Source organism: Protopterus annectens, chromosome 10.part0 (genome assembly GCF_019279795.1).
Source record: "Protopterus annectens isolate FY-2018-M chromosome 10.part0, PAN1.0, whole genome shotgun sequence".
NCBI lineage: Eukaryota > Metazoa > Chordata > Ceratodontiformes > Protopteridae > Protopterus > Protopterus annectens.
Window position 1 is genome coordinate 344,775,457 of NC_056744.1, and position 22,500 is coordinate 344,797,956.

The window sequence follows — 22,500 nt, forward strand, 5'->3', positions numbered from 1 at the left end:
TTCCTTTTTTGAAGATCCCACTTACAGTTCTTTTATGTCTGTTACAATATTCAATAATTTTACAGTTGGTTTAGAGTTTGGATTTCCATTTTCTTGTAGCTGCTTTTTGGTAGGTAACAGAATTAAACTTAATAAGGCCTTCCTATATCTAGGCAATTTAGATCCTGTGTCCCAGCTCAAAATAATCACTTCCTTAGTTACAGTCATTTGCTCGCCCAATATTTCTGAGTACTCTGTATTTTAAGGAGATGGCATACTGTCTTAAATTAATAACTCTTGAAGGTGTCAGCTATAACGCGTTTCTAACTGGTGAGAGATGTTTTTCCTTATGAGTTTTGATAGTTACTATGTTTTTGTACATCCATTCTTGAAGAGGTTATTAAGTGACAGGGTCAGGTTCCAATATGCTCACCAATGATGGAGACAGATAATGGCATACCACAATGTCTACACACTTCAGCATTCACAGATCTGAGCTGTTTCAACATCAGTACTTATTTGGGTGGGAAGGTCACAGCCATTAGGATATCAGCCATACTGGCATGATACCTCAGTGAAGAGAAGGTACAGAAATGAGAAGACATTACCTGCTGTTTGCCTAAGAAGACACCCACTTCCTCATGAGTGTGTGTGTGTGTGTGTGTGTGTGTAGGCACATGTGCATGTGTGTGTGTGTGTGTGTGTGTGTGTGTGTGTGTGTGTGTGTGTGTTTGTGTATGTGTGTGTTTATGGTGCTCACCTTGGAGTAAGGGCAGATGTCAAAGGTCAGAAGCTGTGAACCTTATATTTAGGGTACCAGCAATAGAGGGCTCCAAGAAGTAACCAATAGAGCAAGAGTGAATATCAAAATAAGTGCATTATATATTCTGAATTCAGGATGTGTTTATTGTCATGAATTTTAACAGTTTTATTATTTGTTCTTTAACAGAGGGATTTGCAGCCTTCCAGAACTTTTTAAGATTGGAGTTTAGTGAAGAAAACATTGAATTCTGGTTGGCATGTGAGAATTTCAGAAAAAGCAAGTCCTCTGGAAAACTGGAAAAGAAGGCCTGGATGATTTATGAGGAGTTTATCAAGAATGATGCTGCCAAAGAGGTCAGTAGTTTTTAAAATAATCAACAGTCAATATCCTAAAAAGCAGGCATGTTTTGTAACTAGCTCTAAAGTATGTGGACACTTTCCAGATGCATGCTGAGCTTTCCACATCCTCCCCACAATTTGATTAAAAATGTTATTCTTACTTATTTTCAACATTGAAAGTGAATGTAGACATTGGTTATATCGAGCGGACGGAGTACCAGAGCTGAACACATATTTTCCTTCTCATTCTGTCAGCTGCATTAATTTTAAATACATAAAAAAGTTGTATTATTTTACAAAATTCATATATTTTAAATGATGCAAGAGTAGCTTATACTTCCACTTACCATTTCCATGTGAATTTATTAATTTGTTTTTGTTTACTGGGGAAGTCTGAGTGGGTAATACCCATTTTCAGCAGAGGCCCAGGGAGAAAAGCTCCATTTATGTTATACTAATTTAATCCAGTTCTTAAAGTAGGTAGCACAGAAATAGATTTAGACTGACAAACCAGTTAACTTGTAACGACCTCTTGCAATATGACATGCATAATATTTCCCGTACTGGTTGAATGTTTTCTGCTGTTTAATAGTATCTAGGCTTTATCAGTATATGACATTATCTATATATGCCAATGTCACTCTGCCAGGGCTGTACAAGGAACAGTTTTCTAGTACTATTTAATACGTGGAACACTGTAATTATGTTCTAATTCAGGAAGAAGATATACAATCCCCTTTCATATATGAGAAAGATGGTTAACAGAATGTGTTGCATACCTTTTGGAGCTTTTATGATCTTCTTTCATGCAGAACAGTGGTGAGGAACTCAAACAGTGTTAAAAGCTGTAAAGCACTTTAGGCTGACACATTTCTTTTTTGTGTGTGGCAGTGATGGGTGTATTACAGCTTTTAAAGCTGTTTCAACAATCAGATAAACTTCTGTCTGCTGTCTGCGAGTGCAAGGACTATTCATTTGGGGGGAATATCACAGCCACCTTCCAGCACAGGGCAAGCAAGTATTTGACTAGTTAAAGTTTCTGCACGCAAGACTCTTCAAGCTAAATGTGCTGACATTACACAATGACAAAGTTCTTAGAGAAAATGTTTGGGAGTTGGGCCTTGTCAAATAACTCCTGTATTCTAGGAGTCAGGATTGGATGTAGTGACCACAAGGTCTGAAAGGAAAGAAAAGAGAAGAACTCTACTAAACTGTCATATTATATGGATGCAATAAAGTTAATACTTATTCCTAGAGATGGAGGAAGGGCCATGATGACTCAGAGCAAGAGAGTATGGAGCATTGTAAGAGTAGAGAGATGGTAAAAAAGTTTATGAATGTAAGGTCAAAGGAGGTTTAGCAGGAATTATAATAGAGCATCACAGTAATACAGTGTGTAGAGCTGTACAGAGCAAATTATCATAGCATGATAACATTTACTTTAACCTTCACTTTGCCCTTATCTTAAGGTGAGTTTTCTTAGCATTCATTACTTGAACATACAACATCTTGGTTATATTCAGAAACGTGAACATAACAAACAGCTTGTTTATGTTCAGAGACTGGAAATTAATCCTCTGTATTATTACAAAACAATATTTTTCTTTCCCTTGTCAAGATCAAGCACCTCAGAGTCCTTCAAGTAATGCAGCATTAGTTCCCTGAGTTCATATACAGTTTACATAAAATAAACAAATGCTAATAATGAATAAATAAACTCGTATTAAGTACAATTAATAAATATAGGTACCTGTTACCCTTTCATATGTGCCTTTTATTCCGTCTATTTCTGAATGCTGATAATATGCTCTTTGTTATTATTATGACCACTTCAGCTAATATTTTAATTTGATTCAGATTATTTTCTTTGGGCACTTTTGAAGAAACTGTGTGATGTCTTAATTGAAATCCATGCTCCTTTTCTTGAGTCAGTGGTCTTGTTTTGTAGTTCATGTAGGGTTGTTGCATTTACATCCTGTATACATGTTAATTGCCTTACATCTCTGTTCCATCAGCTTCATCTACTTTGTTTTTCCTTCTAAAGTGAGAAATATCAGTGAGCAGATAAGAATCATAGCTTTTCTCATTTAAGGTTTGTTTTGGCTCCCTGGCTTTATTAATCAGACTGTGTCCCACACCTCTTCCTTCCATCATACATTACTTTGCTGTTTGCCACTTTCATCTGCATGTCAGTAAAACGTATTCCTCATAAAAAATTGCCAGTTACTAGCAGAATCAGGAAGTCTGTCTGTCTGCAAGTAGATTGTTAGCTAAGACTCACAATCAGGATGAGGTGGCAGTAAACAAGTGATTCCCATCATATGTGCTGCCTTTGGACACTAAAAAATGATTACTACAACACACTTCAGTCCCTTCAGGAAATGTCAAATGGATGTTTTATCCTCGTTTGAAAATAAGTAAATCAGTAATACACGCAACTATACATGCATGCACACACACACACATATATATATATATATACATACACACACACACACGTGTGTGTGTGTGTGTGTATGTATATGTGTTTCATCAAACACTGAATGCTAAAAAGAGTGAACAAAAAAGATTAAGCTTTTTAGATCAAATCAAAAATAAATGAAAAAAACAACACACTATTTTGTGAAGGGGCCAAGTGCATTCTGCAACCCCACTCTCTGTTAACTATAAATATCCAACTTTGAGATCACACAACATAGATGAAATAGCAAATTCTCAGACCCTACAGTACTGCAATCTCACATACAGAAAAACAAAGAAAAATACTGTTCTTTCTGTTGAGCGCATTTTTAGTGATTACATACATATCTGTATATGGATATATCTATCTATATATCTATTGATATAGATGGATAGATGTATGTGCGCACACACACACACACACACACACACACACACACACACACACATATATATATATATATATATATATATATATATATATATATATATATCTGGTTCCCTATCAGAAGCCTGAAACACTATAAGCTTGAAAATCAAAATCCTGAAACCAAAAGCCTGAAAACTCAAAATCCTGAAAACTCAAAATCCTGAAAACCCAAAATCCTGAAACTCAAAATCCTGAAAACACAAATAATGCTAATATGCCAATACAAAGACACTAATATCTACCAACTGACCTTGACCCTAACCCTAAGGTCCGTCACTATCACACACTCACCTGACCCGTGCCCTAACCCTAACTCACTTAAACCACCCCTAACCCTAATTTCTGTCACTATTGCATACATGCCTAACCTGCGCCCTAACCCTAACTCACTTAAACCGCCCCTAACCCTAACATAAAACCAACCGCACACTTACCTGAACCCAACGCATGACCTAACACCACAGGGCTAACAATAGCAAAGCCACAATGACTTCAGTATGTCTATTTTTTGTTTTCAGGATTTTGAGTTTCAGGATTTTGGGTTTTCAGGATTTTGAGTTTTCAGGATTTTGAGTTTTCAGGCTTTTGGTTTCAGGATTTTGATTTTCAAGCTTATAGTGTTTCAGGCTTCTGATAGGGAACTATATATATATATATATATATATATATATGCATATATAATTGAAACCCACTTCATTGAGACAAAAAAAGCAAAACTTCACTTATGCGAATGGTTACATCACTGATAACGGCACCCGGGAAAGAAACTACTTTGCCACCATGGATAAATTGCACATAATGAACTAAATCAAACCCAAAGTGGGGGGCTTCACCCCTCCACAACCCCAATGTGGACCCCCCCAACTAAATATACCAAATTTGAGATCGCACTATAGTGGGGAAAAGGACAAATATCTCCATGATGGCCAAGTAGTTTCTTATATATATATATATATATATATATCGCCTCCAAAACGAAAACTTGTGCACGTTAAACGTAACGTGCATGCACGGAATTAGATCAACAAAACACCAAAATGTATTCCAGCACAGCACTATCGACAAAATAAAATAAACAGGTCAGAAGGAGCATAAATATTTTATTAGCTCGCAGACAGTAAATACACTCCAAACCGGTTTCACCCTTTCGGCGTCATCAGTGGATTACACAAAGTGTTTTCATCACTCCATTAAATATGTCTCCCTTAAAGAGACATATCCAATTTCTCTAAAAACACCATGTCATACTTCAGATGAGATGTTAATCTCAGGTACTTTTGGCCAGAGTTGCAAGCAGATCATGTAGGTGTGAATGACGGCATGAAGAACAGAAGTGGTTAACTGCTATCCTGAGCCAGTACAGAAAATAGATCTCACATCTCCTATGCAGAAAATAGCCCTAGATCAAGGGAGACCTGTCTTGCCTGCTAAATAAACGTAAAGTCCAGGGTCGGTGAAATAAATATATATATATAGGGGGCAGCCCAATTGCCTGACAGTTCATTTGCCCGACAATGACAAATAGACAAGAAAAAGGTGTTTGTCCTTTTCCCAATTGTAGTGTGATCCTGGAGTTAGAATATATAGTTGGGAGGACACAGGCCCCCACACTGGGGGTTGTGGGGGGTGAAGCCCCCCCCATGTACTTTGGTTTTATATTGTGCAGTTTGTTTTTTTATTGTTCACTAAAACCAACATAGGTGGGGGGCTTCACCCCCCCACACCCCCCAGTGTGGGGGGCTGTGCCCCCAACTATATATTCTAATTCCAGGATCGCACTAATGTGGGGAAAAGGACAAAAACCTTTTTCTTGTCTTTTTCTCATTGTCGGGCAAATGAACTGTCAGGCAAATGAAGGTGACCCATATATAGATATATATATATATACATACATACACATATATGCATTTAAATATGAGTCTTTGACAGTTGGTCAATCCTTGTTTCATTGATGTGAAAGCTGTCAGTGCCATTTTGCGAATTCCACTTGATTGCAACCTTAGTGTGTAAAATAGGGAGAGCACATATCAGTGGGGGTAAAGGAGCCTTTTCTAATCCACATTGTTGGGTGATCTTTTGAGTTAGTATATTTAAGGATGCAAGGGTATAGGGGCACAAGGATATTGTCCCTGCAGAAACACTAAAGGAGAGAGAGGTGTGGTATTCAGTGAACACATGGAACAGTGGGCTAATGTAGTTTTTCCCTGTCTTCACTATTGTGCAATCTTGGAGTTAGTACATTAAAATATGTGAGGATTGGCTGGCTGCTTACTCTGCAAAAACACTGTTCTGTAAAGAACAGGGCAACAGTTGTCTTCATCATGCCAGAATTCACTGCTTTAATAGGGTTCTTGATTTCCTCACACCAGGCAGATAACCTAGTGGTGGCCTATGTTGGTAAGAATGAGTTGGGGTGCTTAACATAGGGATATGTTGGGCTGGGCATTACATGGCATGTCTTGCGGAGATAAAACTCTGGCATTGAGTGGAATCGTACCTTTACCCAGAATGATGCCCATCTTCAAGGAAAAGATACTAGGCTTCATCGGTCGGTTAAGTAGCTAGTGTCACAAGGGTGGGGGGAGGGGTCCAAAATGTGTTAGCTGGAGAGGAAATGACTGATAAACTATTTGCTTCATAATGGATGGCCTGCACATTTCTTGCCATCACTTCTGCATACTGATCAAAGCTTTTAATGTCTTATAGTGCCTTTCTAAGCAAAATTCATCTACTGGACATCCCAACATTACTAAAAAGACCACAGTAATTCCAGGTCATGTCCATATTTGATCCACTCAATAGCAGAGGTCTTAATAAACTGCTAGATCTTGAGGCACCAGTGCAACCTGAGCACATCAGTATACATGAGTGTGGTTAACAGAGACCTGGCTGCATTGTGAAGACAGCAACCTTTCTATACCAGGGTTCCATTTCTACCATGTTTTCAGACCTACAGGGCTGTGTCAATATTTGTCAGAGACCCTATGACCTCCACACCAATTCCCTGCGGCCCACAAACTAAACTTATTGAAGTCTGACACTTCTTAAATAAGTCAAATGATCACTTTGTATACATCACTCTCCGTGTCCTCTGATGGCTGTGAATATTTTCCAAATATGTTAACTGAATTGCTCATAAATAAAAACGCCTTTATACTGGGAGATTTTGGTCATTTTTAAGGCCTAGTAATGCTCTTTCCAGTCTACCAGTCAGCTCATTAGTATGGAGATTTAGTAAAATCGATACTCGAGAAAGTTTACCTTACCCTGGCTATAGCCTATCATAAATAACCTGCAGTTTTTGCTTAAATGTAACCAATCCAGAATATGGTTTTGCGCATGCTGAACATAGAAGTGCAAGTACGCAGTGTGACCATGTGACGTCTTGCTTCTGCTGTGGTTTACGTACTATCCTCAAATGCATTTTGCATGTTTCTAATCACAGTCATGAATGCAAAGCAGAAAACACCATTTAAACCTGAAGGAAGGAGACATTTGTAGCACAGTCATTATTGTCTCCTGTACGACACTTCGTCTGTTCTGACATTTTGGTTTTCTTGATTACACTTGGCACAGCTTAAAATAAAAGCAAATCCTGCATTTGATTTTTAATTACAGTGTTACTCTTTAATAATGCACCTTAAACTACTTCTCTTGGCTCAAAAAGTCCATATCCCAACTACTAATAATTTCAAAACCTCCCGCTCTAAAAAATTCTTTAATCCAGACAGTTTCCAAAACAAACTACAAACATGCGACTGGTCACCAATGACTCATCTTGAACTTGATGAAGCAGTGACCTACTTTAACACCAAATTTCTTCAACTCCTAGATTACCATGCACCTTATCACTCTTCTAGAATAAGAATCAAATCAGCCCCATGGCTCACAAAACAAACTAGGCAAAAGATGCTCCTCAGAAATAAAGTCTGGGCTAAATGGAGAGCCACCAAATGTCCATCAGATCACCTCCACTTTAAACAGTTAAGAAATACCACCAAGAAAGATATTCTTAGAGACAAAAAAGACTTCTACCTTCACTTCCAACAAACCAGTCAACAAACTCCACAAAAAATTTTGGTCAGGGATAAACAAGCTTCTTCAGCCAGGCCACTCTACTACTCCTGTCCCAGCAGGTTTCAACCAAAATAACTCCAACCAGATCTCTGATGCCTTTAATAACTACTTTACAGAAGCCATTCAAACCCTAGCCAATTCTTTACCTCCTTTTACTGCTTCCCCACTAAATACCTCAAAGACTTCATCTCCTACCTTTCAAATACAACCTGTACCTACATCTCTCATCTGTAAGCCCCTTCAAAAATTAAAACCCTGCACCCCTTCTGCTGACAGTCTCCCAACTGAATACCTACAAATTGCCGTAAAAGTCATAGACTATCCTATCTCTATCCTTATTAATAGAACTATCTCAGAAGGCAAAATCCCTGCCATATGGAAAGTATCCCACATCATCGCTCTACATAAAGGTGGATCATCTATTGAGCTTTTTAACTTTCAGCCTATTGCCTTACTCTCCCCATTAGCTAAGATAATGGAAAAATGTATTCACAAACAACTACTTAACCACCTTCTACAAAATAATCTACTGGCAAACTGCCAACATGGCTTCAGGCCATTCCATAGCACAATGACTGCCCTGCTATCCTTCACCGACTTTATAAACAAAAATCGTAACAATAACTATTTTTCCTTTGCACTATTTATTGACCTGTCAAAAGCCTTTGATATGGTTAACCGTAATTTACTTCTAGACAAACTAAAAGCCAATTCACTCGATCCACAAGCATTACAATGGTTTAGGTCTTATCTGGAAAACAGACAGCAAGCAGTACTTTGGGATAACAATCTGTCTACACTACTTCCAGTAAATATTGGGGTACCCCAAGGCTCTATCTTAGGTCCCCTTCCTTTTTCCTTATTTATTAACAATCTACACAAACATTCCACAAGCCACCTGCATTCAATATGCGGATGACTCTACCTTATTCTGTACAGCTAAGAACATAGCCTCTCTCCAGTCCCTCACCCAAACTGTTTTCCATAATGCTGAAAATTGGTTTATGCACCACTGCCTCCTCCTAAATCCCAAAACAACAAAATTACTGCTTTTTACTCCAACTCATAAATCACCTCATTCATTCTTCTCAATAACCTAACAATGCTACCAACATAACCCCAGATACTACAACCTGCCTACTAGGTGTTACAATTGATAATCGCCTCAACTATGATGACCACATTAACTCCATTATAAAGTCTGTTAATAAAAAACTTGGTACCCTCTATAAAATTAAACCCTTCCTTACCCCTTCTGCCAGAAAAACTATTGCCCAGACCCACCTTATTTCTACCCTTTTCTATGCCTCTGCTATAATACTAACCTATCTAAAAACAACCTCTCCAAACTTTCCAGCTGTTATAACAGCATTGCTAGATTCATCACTTGCTCCCCCTTTAAAACTCACCACTGCCTCAACCTCAAACAATTGGGATGTCTACAATTACAGAACCACATACTTTGTCATCAATTACTTATCACCCAAAAGATCCTATACCACCCCAACAACACCCCTATCCTCACTAATATGATTACACCATACAAAAATCTGGCTACACTACGCTCTGCTAATAAGCTCCTAGTTCCCTCTATTAAATCTAAGAACAAAGCTGGTGACTCACTTTTCTCGAACACAGCAGGTAAAAACTGGAATCAGCTTCCTTCTGAAATATCAACTCTTGCTTCTACTTCTCTATTTAAAAAACATCTTAAAGAACATCTTAAAACTCACTGTCTTTGTCCATGTGCTAACCCAGACTGATATCTCTTTCCCCTTCCTGCTCTCACCCCTTTCTCTACTCCTCTAACCTAGGCCTCTAATTCTAGTCACTACACTTTCCTTCATAGTATGATGATACAATAAAAGGGTTCTCTCTCCTAACTGGGTCTTGCTCAAACTTACTATTGTGCTGAGTTTAATTTTTCTTTTGACCAATGTTGCCTCTGTACTGTGATTTTACGTGTCTTTTTATATATTGTAAACTTCGTCACTGTTCATGCTTGGAGCTTTTCTCCCCGGGCCTCTACTGAAAATGGACATATATCCAGTTAGACTAGCCCGGTCAACAAATGTAAAATAAATAAATAAATATATACCCTAGACCCTGAATCACATTTGAGAATTTCATGAAAACTTGTATTACCTTATCAAGCAATGCAGCTTGTAACAAACAAAAATAAGTTTTATCAGAAAATGTAAACAATATTTTGTAGATAAATGTATAAAAGTTATGTCAGTTATATAATACAAAATACAGAATTTTTTTATATCAGTAAGCACAGCACTGCATGAAAAGTTTAATTCCTGTAATGAAGATGAGAACTGCTTGTGTTTATACTAAAATACTTTTCATACCCTAGAAGTGGGTTTGTGCAGTATTTATTGTTACAAGCTGATATGCTAATCAGTCTTGTTTACATTATCCATGGTTGATGAGTATGTAACTTTATCTGCTGTCATGTTTGAATTAATGTAAATTAACGTAACTGACAGGTGTGATAATACCTGCCCTCTCCTTACTTTGTTTTCCATGTCAGTAAATAAGCTGAGGTCACCACACCTCTCAGCTGTCCCTCATTTTGCAAACTGCCCCTGATTTTAAAGAATATCCCTGATTTTGCCTCATATTTTTGCCTGTCCTTAAAGTGTTTGATTTCCTAGTAAATCCCTGAGGATTACAGTCAGTAAACAACATCAGGCATTCGAGTTTCATACCGTTTACTGTTCAGAAAATGCATGCTGATACAGTGCCTGCTGTTCTACTGACCTTTTAAATTAGAGTAATATTTGAAAAATGTCCCTGATTTTGGGCCTCCTCCCATTGTTTTTAGCTTAATTTAGAATTCACGAGCAAAGAAGATGAGGGGTGTGCCAGTTGTGTTTATGTTGTTTAAACAGCCTCCACCTATTAACAGTTGTCTTTTTTTATACATTATCTGGTTGTTGTAAAATGATAATTAATAAGTAAGTAGTGATTCACAATGAGGTATCAAGATACATTTATTTGAATGTATTTTCTCTTTGAACACTGGTTTTACCTCCTGCCAGTTGTATACTGGATGAAAAAATTACCCCAATGGATAAAATGTACTTTTCAAACCCCAGAAATATCTCTCAACTGTACAGATTTTCACAGACTGTCCAGATTTTTGGCTTATATTTTTGGCCTGTTCGTCTTTTTTCCTGGCAAATCACTGGGATGATCTCAGGATTGAAGTCACTAAATAATGGCATACATTTGAGTTTCAGACTTCAAATCATTCAGAAAATATATATTAAAACAAAATATGTTACTCTAGCAACGTTCTAAGTTTATGAGCAATATTTAAAATATGTCCCTATTTGTACCCCCATTTTGTCAAGCTTTGTCCAGATTTTTTGCATTAAGAGGTTGAGAGGTATAAGTTTTTGCAGGTCTTATGTCATATGCTAATCATTTTTTTACATTTTCAGCGATGGGGTGAGATCTAATTTAATCTAGTGCACCATGTTTAATATGATTGACAAGTATGTTAACAGATACATCTCAATGAAGCTCTTGCATGTCAGTACTTAGTAAAGAAGCTGAGGTCGTAGGTATGTTGTTTAACTCTTCTCCTAATAATTGCCTTATAGTGGGTGGAGCGCCAAGATTATACTCCAATATCAGGAAAAAGGTAAACTTGTTAACAGCTTCCCTAGCATGAGACTGAATTGCAACAGTGCTTAGGGGGCACTTAATTGTTATGCACCCCTTAAAGCGCTGTTATGATCTAGTTTTGAGCAAGTGATTAACAGAAGGACAGTGTCTTCCAGCAAGGAGCAGTAACTTTAGAAAGCTGTTAAAACTTCAATCTGCCACATTTATAAACTAAAAGTGTGACAGAATGAAGCGTCTAGCAGCTTTTAAAGCTCTTTGTTTTTCAGAGGGATATTTCATTTCTGCCTGCTGTCTCTGTGACCATAACAGCACTAAAGTGTTTTACCACCTTTCAAAGGCTTTAATAGCTATTAAAACACTCTGTGTCCCTGCACTTTTGTTTTCTGTAACTGGTAGTGTATGGAGCAGAAAACTGTCCATATGTGTCAAAGAATTATAATCGTATCACTCCATTCATAACTGTTTTTATGTGTTTCTGCCAAGATTCGCCTCTTGAGCTTTGTCCATAAGGTGAATTTCTTGGCATCGATGTTTTAAACACATAATAAGCTGGTAATGATGAGAGACCCAGTTGTAATCCTATATTTTATATATTATCTATTTCTTATGAAATGTCATAATTTGCATAAGACGTTAAACAGATGCCCCATGTTAAACAGAGGCCCTGTCTGCCAGCGTTGGTGGTAGCTCAGGTGGATGAAAAAGACCCCACAGCACCAACTGAAAAGAGTAGGGGAAGGTTCCCCCAGCACATCGCCCAAATTTTTCCAAGTTAGTATAAATACTACCTCAGGTCTCCCCTGAAAGGAGGTCATTGGCCTAATGTGATTACTCTGATCAAGAAAGTGATCTCTAAGGACTTTGCTTGTAAATGTTTTATCTCCCAAGTCCCTGCTTACACTTATCATGGTTACCAGAACTTGTCAGAGATTCGGGATGCATGACTAGGCTTAAAAAGGCCCTTGTGTAGTCATTAGCCTAGTAAACACCTATCAACCTAAAAGTAAGTGGCATCTTTGTGGAGATCTTGTTTCTTCATTGCTTATGTACTGTGTAAGCATGGGAACGTAAGTCCCTTATGCATGCACAGTACATCAACAAAGCGGAAGACTGCAGAAACAACACAGAGGAATACCAGGGCTATTTTATACAAACACATTATTTAAGAAAAGTAATTAAATAACGTCATGTTCAAACAACACCAACCCTGGGTACATCTTCAGTATACCATACCCACTTGTCGGTTATTGCTGAAGTATTCCACAACACCTAATGATGCAGCTAGTGAATATTCATTCACCACACCTTTGCATCACTTCATGGCTGAGAATAGATGGAGGGCATGGATGTTTTTTTTTTTACTGCCTATTCCCAGAGTACTAAAAGTAAATTATGCCAAATTATATATATTTTCAAAGGAATGAAAACATTTCTCATTTTTTTCTCCATCCTTCCTTTTTTGGAGGTTTGCATGATATTTTGTTCTTGCTTTTTGTCCTTTTGTGTTGCACATATCAAATATATTGGAAATTGTTCATAGCTCACTTGTAACACTTTTTTTATGACACTATTTATTTTTACTTCTGCAGGTCAACCTTGATCATGAAACTAAAGAGATTACCAGGAAAAACCTTCAACAAGTTACACACACTTGCTTTGATTTGGCCCAAAAGAAAATCTACAACTTAATGGAGAGTGACTCGTATTCACGATTCCTGAAGTCGGCACTTTTTCAGGAACTGTTGGCAAAACACTGTGGTGGCAATGACACTAGTGGACGTGGCTCCTGTCAAAAGTCACAGACTTGATACACAGGCATCCGTGTGCCTATTCTCTGAGGAAAGAAAGAAATCGTAACAGCTATGGGAAACATTGGCACCTAAGAAATCAGGGTACCAGGGGAGGGGAACTTTCCAAAGTTGTGAAAATGTAAAATTTGTAAGACATTCTTTCTTTCATCATGTGGCTAGTGAGTTTTACTTGTGATGCAGAGGACATCTTTCTACTGTTGTTAGCCAAGTCTGCAGTTTTGTTAACAGCTCAAATCTGTGAATAAAGAATATGGCAAGTAGTATGAGAAATGAAACTGGATTAGTTACAGACTACTAACGTGTTTGTTGGATTAAAAAGTGCTTCGTATCCTAGTTGGAAGCCTTGCTAGTATCTCTCCTGGCTAGACTATTCCAATACCCTCCCTTTTGGGGCAGTGATGGTAACTTAGAACAAATCCTCTGGGTAGGAGTAACAGTTATAGATGAAAACAATAGTGTAAGTTGTTAGATAGGAGCAGTGCAATAAACTTGTTGGCTGTACATTAAGTTCAGCTTATAATATGTATAGTACGAAGTGAATAAAAGTAGTAGAGGGCAACTAAATGTAGATTTATGTAATAGGACTGTGTGCATTTGGATATTACTGCAGTGTGGCACAGAATGTTTTCATATGTAGACAGTTTAGACTCTTTCAGAGTTTGCTTACTGTGGCATTTAGAGCTGATATACAGAAAGGGCAGTGCAAAACAAACAGGAAGAACACAGTCTCATTAATTATAATACTCATGCACTAGAAAAGCTTTTGTGTGTATTACTGTACGCTGATAAAATCAGCTTCACCCTAAGGGTGTAAAGAGGTGTCTGTTTATTTTATTTATTTATCTATTTATTTATTTGTTTGTTTGTTTGTTTAGGTTGTTTTGTTAACTGAATAGATCCCATTGATTCTATGGTCTCTCTTTTCAGGCCTTCAAGTTTTTAATTACTGAAAAACATAATTAAGGATGCAATGTAATGCTGGGCTATAATTCACTGCAGAATTAAACATATTACCATATTTAATTTCTCTATGACTATGGGATATCCTGAAAACATATTGGGAAAGCAAGTTGTTTTTTTTTTTCTATTTCAATTGCTTTCCCTCTCTGTACCACATTATCTCCTCAATGATCACAAAGAAGAATTAAAACTGGGTACTTTTTATCATGTTTCAGACACAGGCAGCACTTACGGACTTGGGAGAAGACAGACATTAGTCTGCACTTGGGAGGCTATAGAGATTTTTAACTAATTACCATTCTTTTCCTAAATGTTTCATGCCTCTCAGAAATCCTGAGCTACTGGACATAGTTTGTTTCCAGTGTTGTACTTCTGTCTTGTTTCCATCTGCCCCTAATTCTGTGGTTTTACATTTTCACGAAAACATCTTTTGTTAATTACCCCTGGCATGGTAGAATTATAGATTAGTCTGACCGTGTAGGACAAGTAATATGTGAGCTTCTATGTATGTGTTCAGGGATTGGGGTAGAACATTCTTTTCAGAGACCACTGACAAATCACACTTCTATTTCATGAGGCAAGTCAGGTCAGACGCACAATTCTCCTCAACCAACACAGGTCCGATCTTCCGAAGGTGAGGCTACATTTTACATAGAAAGGTTGTCTGGATAAGTATCTGTTTGGGGTTTACCTAGCAATATCCCTACAGTGAAAAGTGTTCTGGTACGCTGATACTTAAGGAGTACTCATTAAGACCCACTTCCAATTTAGCTGGACAACTTGCCCATGGAATGCTGTTTTGAGAAATGTGCAGCCAACTCTTCAACTCTTCACCTGAAGTGGTGTCCCATTGGATGTAACTGGACATGTGATGTGTGGTGACATCCTCCTTCGGGGGGAAGGGGCTCCTGTCAGACCCTCATTTGCTTTGGATGTCTGTTTTGATACTCATCTCTCTTTCTTCTTTCGGCATTGATGCACTTAACATCAGGGGTCAGCTTGTAAGCAAGGGCCCCAGCATTCTTTCTTCCAAAATTAAAAGAGTACATCCTTGCTAAGCTGAAATGACCTTAAATTTGAAGTCATATGTCTCATATCAACCTCTTGTCTTTCTACCAAGATTATTAACCTGTTAAATTATGGCTTGCATTTTCACCATATTTTGCATCTGCTGTCATTGGTGAGGGCCTTAATCATGGCTGCAGACTATCCAGCTTGAGAAATACAGACAGACTGATAGATAGGCAGATAGCATGCTTTGAGATATAAACATTAGTAATGACTTTTAGTCAAGGGAAGATGGCACTGTCTGTGGATGTCAATAACTGGAGATATTTTTGGGAAAGCTTACTACATTTTTGTAGGCAAACTGCTGACAGTGTGTTCTAACACTAGTGCTGCAGACAAGGGGTATTAATCACCTACAAGCAGAGACAGCCCACAAGTCCAAGTTATGGAGAATAATAATAATAATGACTCCTTTAACGAGGCAGAAAATGGCTAGTAACAGTGGTGGTTTGTCAAAAGAATCAGCAGATACGGTGTATAGCACAATATCCATGCTGTACATTTTGTAATATTTAAAGAAACTTAGGAATCCAAGTCTAAGCTGATTATCAGTGCTGTGTTTTTTTCCTTGAAATTACTGGAGATGCCAGATACCTGGATCTATTACATTATAGCTGGTCTAGAAAGAAACCCTGAGAAAAAAATCTATACAAAACAAGTAAAGGAAAAGATTGTATAAAAATATGCATAAAAGATATATATATATATATATATATATATATATATATATATATATATATATATATATATATATATATATACCTCTGGTGACTCCAAGACACAAAATGTAGCCAGGTGCCTTTAGCCAGTCAGACCCAAGCATTTTGGACTCTGATCTCACTTTCAGTATTTCTGTATCACAGTTTTAAAATGATTAACATGTAAATATGAAATAAAAAACATAATAACTGGCCCTGTTATCACTATGTCTAAAGAGGATTTGCTGCTGTTTGGGGTTACAATCGCAGCATAAATTTACAACAGAGAGAATTATAAAATAGTAACTTCAGCTTCATTCACTGGATTGCAATTGCATTTTAATAGCACTTTCTTCTAAGCAATAACTATGTAGTAAGTGTAATTATATTAGTAGAGTAAACAATTACACAGAAGTAATGTAGATTGGAAGAATTCAATTACCATTTACTGGAAACTCTGTAAAGACAGACATCTGTATGAAATCTGCAATCTAAATTAGGAAACAAACAAGCTGTGAGTAAGGAAGTAGTTATATATTATAGATTTATTTATTATTCATTTACTAAAAGTGTATGAGCTGGTCCCAGGCAAGTGGTCCAGCCATGGCAGAAGCAATAGGTAGAACATTAAACAGACAGGTACAATTACTGTCTAGTTACTATTAAGGTAATGGTACAATTAATATTAATATTAATGCAATTATAACAGCATGGTACACCAAACATTAACATGCGGCTGTTGTACAAGGATCTAGACACTTTATTCATCAAACATTTTTTGATTTAACTTTCAGCTTGTGAACCTTTTGGAAGAAACACATGCACGTGTAGTGTACACACACACACACACACACACACACACACACACACACACACACACACACACACACACACACAAATGGCAATCTGTGTAGCTGTACTGCCAGAAACAAACTGCCACCTATTAATTAGTTTTATATAATGACATATTCTATTAGCCTATGGAAACAGTAGCCCTGCAAATGCATTTAATAACTGGCTCCTGCTGTACGGTAACCAGGGCAGGTGTAATATAACCTCTTCAATGCACAATCACCACAAATCTGCTTTTTACAGTAAATGTAACCCCTGAAAAAAAAACACTTTCCAGGTTTTTCTAGCATGATACCTAATTTAGTCAATCATGCTCGCTGCATTATTAAGATTAAGAAACTGAATGTCATCTGTTAATGGAACAATCAGGTAAAAACCCAGACTCATACAGAAAAATTGATTATCACAGGCTGACAGGTTATTTTGTCCCTACAATGGCTACATTTCTAACTCTGCTATCTAAGTAATGTATTTGTAACCTATAAACTTATTATAGGCCATCTAACCCTGGGCTGCTGTGAGTTTCAGCAGTATATCTTCAGATAAAATCTAAATAGGTTTATTCAGCAAAGTGCATATTAGTGTAGCTTGCTGGTATACGTGCATGAGTTGCCTTAATTATATAATAATGTGTACAAAAGCAAATTAACACATTTAAAATCTCTGGTGGGCTACACAAAGCACTTTGACTCCCCTGGTAGGATAGGATGATCTTTATGTTACAAATCTGGTCCAGGCTAGGCTTAGAAACCTGTTGTCACATGACTGCTACTGCACCCTCCTGCCAAGGACACTCGTGAGACCAAGGTGATCTGTTACCATTGTTGACGGCTGTGCCTAAAGATTTCAAATTACTGGGCAAGAAAACTAGTGATGTGTAACAAGTAGGCACATTTGTCCTCAATGTCATTTTTTCATGTATAACTGACTTTTTTACCTAAATACGTTGTGTCATAATAATAATATTATTAATGTTATTACTGTTTGTTCATTTATTGTTTTTGTTTATACAAGCAATCAGTCTGGCTTATTTGCTTGGAATAATGCCTCAATATATATATAATTGTTCATAGTACACAGCTCAATAATAAATTCTGAAATCCTGTTCACTGTTTGCCTGGGTAAATCTGTACATTTCATTCATTCACAGTATCAAGGTTTGCTGTTAATCAGTCACAACTGCACTTTGTTGCTATAGTCAAGTCATTGTGTTAGCATTGCTTTAGACAATGTATTCTGCTTTAAATATTGTTATGCTTTTCTGCTGTACCCAATGACTAATTTCATCTGTGTGGGGCAACCTTCTGGTCACAATACCTTGCCGGTGGCACTAGCAAAGGGGAGCATTTAGTTCCATAGCGGCAATCCCCCCTACAATTTATTCTTTGTTTTTGAGACACTGAGATGTAGTTTGAAGAAAGTTAGCAGTTTTATTGTCTTTCTTGAGACAGTTCCTCGGTTATATACCCACAAGTCATTTAGAAAGAGGCATAATCTGAAGGGAACAAAATGTTTCCTTCTTAAAACACATTTTACAAAACTCGTGTACAGTGTCGTGTGCAGCACTTCACATCTCATCTTTTCTCAAAGTACAGTTCAATCATAGGAAGGCAACATCAGTGACACACAGTCTGTGTCTAAGGCATACAGTGATAGAGTAGAATAAATTAATATATATACAGTCATGAAAAAAGGAAGTGGCAAAGTAACATTATGGAAACCTTTAATAATGTTATAGGAATCCACAAAGTCAGTGTGTGTAAATAAACTTAGAGAGCTGTACTGAGAATGAACGGGTCAAATCTGAAGAGACCAAGACATTTTTTCACAGAAAGGATGGTACGTGATTGGGGTAGTCTTTTTGAACATGGGGTATAAGTTCAAAAACAGCAACAGAACCCCAAAATACAAAGGACAGACATAAGGCAATTATTACAGTTGGGTCAAAAATTGTCCCTTTGTTTAAGCAGGAGTTACAGCTTTTCCAGAAGGTAAGTAAAGGAGCAGAGGGGGTAGGACAAGCGATTCATATATGCAGTTGGAATCTATATTTCTATACTTCAAAATGCTGAAGGGCAAAATTATGCACATGTGCACACGCGTGTGTGCAGACACACTGATTCTACTGCCTTCACTCAGACTGTGTACTGTCACAGGTTTGAATCCTGCCCAGGAAACTGCTGTAACCCAGAGTTTAAGCAGCTGACTGCAGCAGCCCTTATGGTTATGTAGCATTAAAATGTAACCTTGAATCTCACAGAGTGTGAATCCTCAGACCTCAGTATCTGACTGTGCACAGCCATAGGTTTGAGACTACAGTAATAACAGATAGCCTCTCTTTCTGTACAATGATTTAACATTGACATTCAGACAACAAACAGCCATAGATGCTAGTGAAGGAATGACTGGGAAAACAGCAGTTAATCACTTTGCTGGGGCACATGCTCCCCAAAACATACTAGTTGATTGGCTACTCTAAAGAGTCTGATGTGTGTGTGTGTGTGTGTGTGTGTGTGTGTATGTGTGTGTGTGCCAGCTTTCACCGTGAGATCACTGTGCAGTGGGGATTGGGGCATATGCCCTTTCCCCACTGTAGTGTAATCTTGGAGTTGGTATACATAGCTAGCAGGGGATGTGAGGGTGCAGGGGGGCTTGCCCTCCTGCAAAAAAACTTTACTTTCTATGTTTTTTTTTTTTTTTATCCTTTGTGGGTTGATGTTTATGTTTTTGATGGGAAGCAGTTGATCATTGTAGGATCGACTACATTTTGTTTTGATGAAAGTTTATCCTTCCATATATATTTTTTGTTTATCCTTTGCCACTGTGGGTCAGGTTGTAGCCAAAAAGTGCCAAGGAATAACAAGGTCATTTAGTGAACTGACAAACGGGCAAATCAAATGCAACTTTGTGAGGTCCAGTGGCTCTTCCTTGATATATGTCAGTGCTCTATATTTAGGGTTGCCAGATTTCTTTGTGGCTAAAACCGGACTAAGGTCATGCCCCTCGCATCACCCATAACTCCACCCATTCCCACCCACTCTCCCACAAATGCCACACCCATTTTGTGACACCACAGAGACATCAGCTGATGGGAACGCCCTCTTTTTCTGTTCCGAATGCCTGCTTTCAGCCAATTTACTATGCTTTTCTATAAAAAAAGCATAGCAAATCAGCCAATTGTAACAAACACTGATAGTCTGTTTCTTTTTGTGAAACAGAAAAATGGAGTTTGTACAGTGTTTTCCCAATTTCCTGACTACCAGTCATCTTAGCATGCTCAGTTTTTTCTCTGAGCAAGTTAGCAGCACTGTCTGCATTACATTAAAAAACAGCTGTTGGCTAAATAAATTGTCAGAAACAATTTTCCCTTCAATTATCACACCACTCAAGACAACAGAGCATCCATCAAAACTTTTTGACAATAGTCTTATTAGTGTAAAATAAAGCACAATTTTAATTCAGATTAATTTTCTTCTGTCTTTATAATGCAATGCAGGGGGGTGGCAAGCTTTGAAACGGTTTAATATAATAAACTTAGAAAGCATATCAGCATCATCCTTGGAGTTCAGCTAGAAAGCCTTTAGAAATACACTCAGAATATCTTTATTTGAAATAAATACAAATGATATTCAAACATCCTCTTTTCTAAACAGTTTCTAACTAATCTCTTTCTTTGACAATATCTTATTTCTTACACTGTTTTAAAGATTCTGAGAGATGGTACAAGGCTGGATTATTATGTAGGTCTGGAAAATGAATGATTAATTAGCAATGGTATGGTGTCTGTGAAAAATATTGTTAGTGCAGGGTTGATAGAAAACATTTATATTGTTATGAACATACCATTAAAGTAAGGGCTGAAGCTTTGCTGCTGTCAACAAACAATTCAGTACATGAAATTTCATGTTAAAAGTCTTTCTAAACTCTGGTATAGAAAGAGATTAAGATTAAGAATTTCTAATATTAATGTATTCATTAAAATTCTAATGCAGATCATATTTTTTGTAACTCACATAACCCACATTCAAACACAAAATATTGCCCTATATCTCACTAATTTAAATCTCAGCAAAATAACCATTCAAACTTTGAACTCAAAAAATTTTTTCAAAAAACAATTTTTGTATGGATCAAGCTTCCAAGCACACATTACTGGGGGCAAGGCCCTCACCACTGGACCTATACATTGCTAAATCCATGGTCAAACAGGCATAGGGAAAATGGATACGGGAAAAGACCCTACACAGTGCCATCACTGCAAGCATGCAACTAGAAATTACACAATTATTTTATATGGAGAACAGTGACTGTGGAGTACAAAAGAGACAAGTTTAAATCAATGAACTGAATGAGCTTTCACTTAGAATTTGTCATCTAGTAGGTTAGTTAATGTACGAACATGTGCAGTTAGTGCAAACTGTACTGTGCCGCCTTCTGTGCAGCACATAGCTCTACTTCCGATATCATTAGATCCTCTACCAGTAATAACACAATCAGTGCCACCAAAATAACTTGTTACTGGCATATACTTCCATTCTACTATTTAGCAAACTGACTGTTATAAAAATTCATTAGCATTTAATTTATTGGAGCTTCTACTGAGTAAGGACAATGCATCATTTAAGGTGCCAGATTCATGTAGCTGAAAGAAAACATCAGGGCCCAGTGCTGGGCCTATTCTGACAAGCTGTTGCTAAACAGTTGTGTTGTCAGCAGAGCACCTTTGATGATGATAAAATGATACCTCAGTCCTATATGTTTTCAATATCATTGACTGTTTGGAAGTTTTCTGCTTAATTGAACCATTACCAGAGTCTTCTACAGACTACACCACACCAATTTTGTACAGTTTGGGGGGGGGGGTGTATTTTAACATAAGCTGCTGTGTTTAAATGTGCGTTTCACTCTATTCAGGGTGTTTTAAGAATTCCTTAACACTTGTCTCGTTCCACAACAAGTATCTGAATCATGTTAGAAAGGTGTGCTTACACTACTTTTAAACAAGTATGTTTCATTCCAGACTGGGTAGTTTATAATTGTGCAAAGTGCATGCATTAACACTATCTTCAAAAGGCTGTTTCAAACAATAGCAAGTGATAGACTACGTACCCCTACTTACAACATACCACCTATTACCTTTCTTTGATACATAAAATGTGAAGATGTGAGGAGAAAAAAGTAGTTACACAGTGTGACAATAGTTTCAACAAAGTCTTGTGAGGCTATCCCTATTTCCTACTAGAACTGTATTAATCAATATCACTGCTATACCGTAATGTAATTTAAGTCCATCTACATACTCTTCCTATTTTACTTTACCATACTTCCTATTTACTTGAGATTCTTCTTACATTCCACAAATCTAAAACAAGACAAACTTTCAGTTCTTACCGTTTAATACAAAAAGGTGAAAATCAGTGTT

General features: G+C 37.3%; 1 protein-coding gene across 1 annotated transcript in view; it reads left to right on the top strand.

Moving 5' to 3' along the window:
* Nucleotides 1–14,306, top strand: part of LOC122813114 (regulator of G-protein signaling 5-like) — a 33,650-nt gene extending 19,344 nt beyond the window's left edge. The window contains exons 4-5 of the mRNA XM_044085247.1: nt 929–1,095; nt 13,279–14,306. Coding sequence (XP_043941182.1) covers nt 929–1,095; nt 13,279–13,497 — 386 coding nt within the window. The 3' untranslated portion in view covers nt 13,498–14,306. The remainder of the gene's footprint in view (nt 1–928; nt 1,096–13,278) is intronic.
* Nucleotides 14,307–22,500: the final 8,194 nt, after the last annotated feature.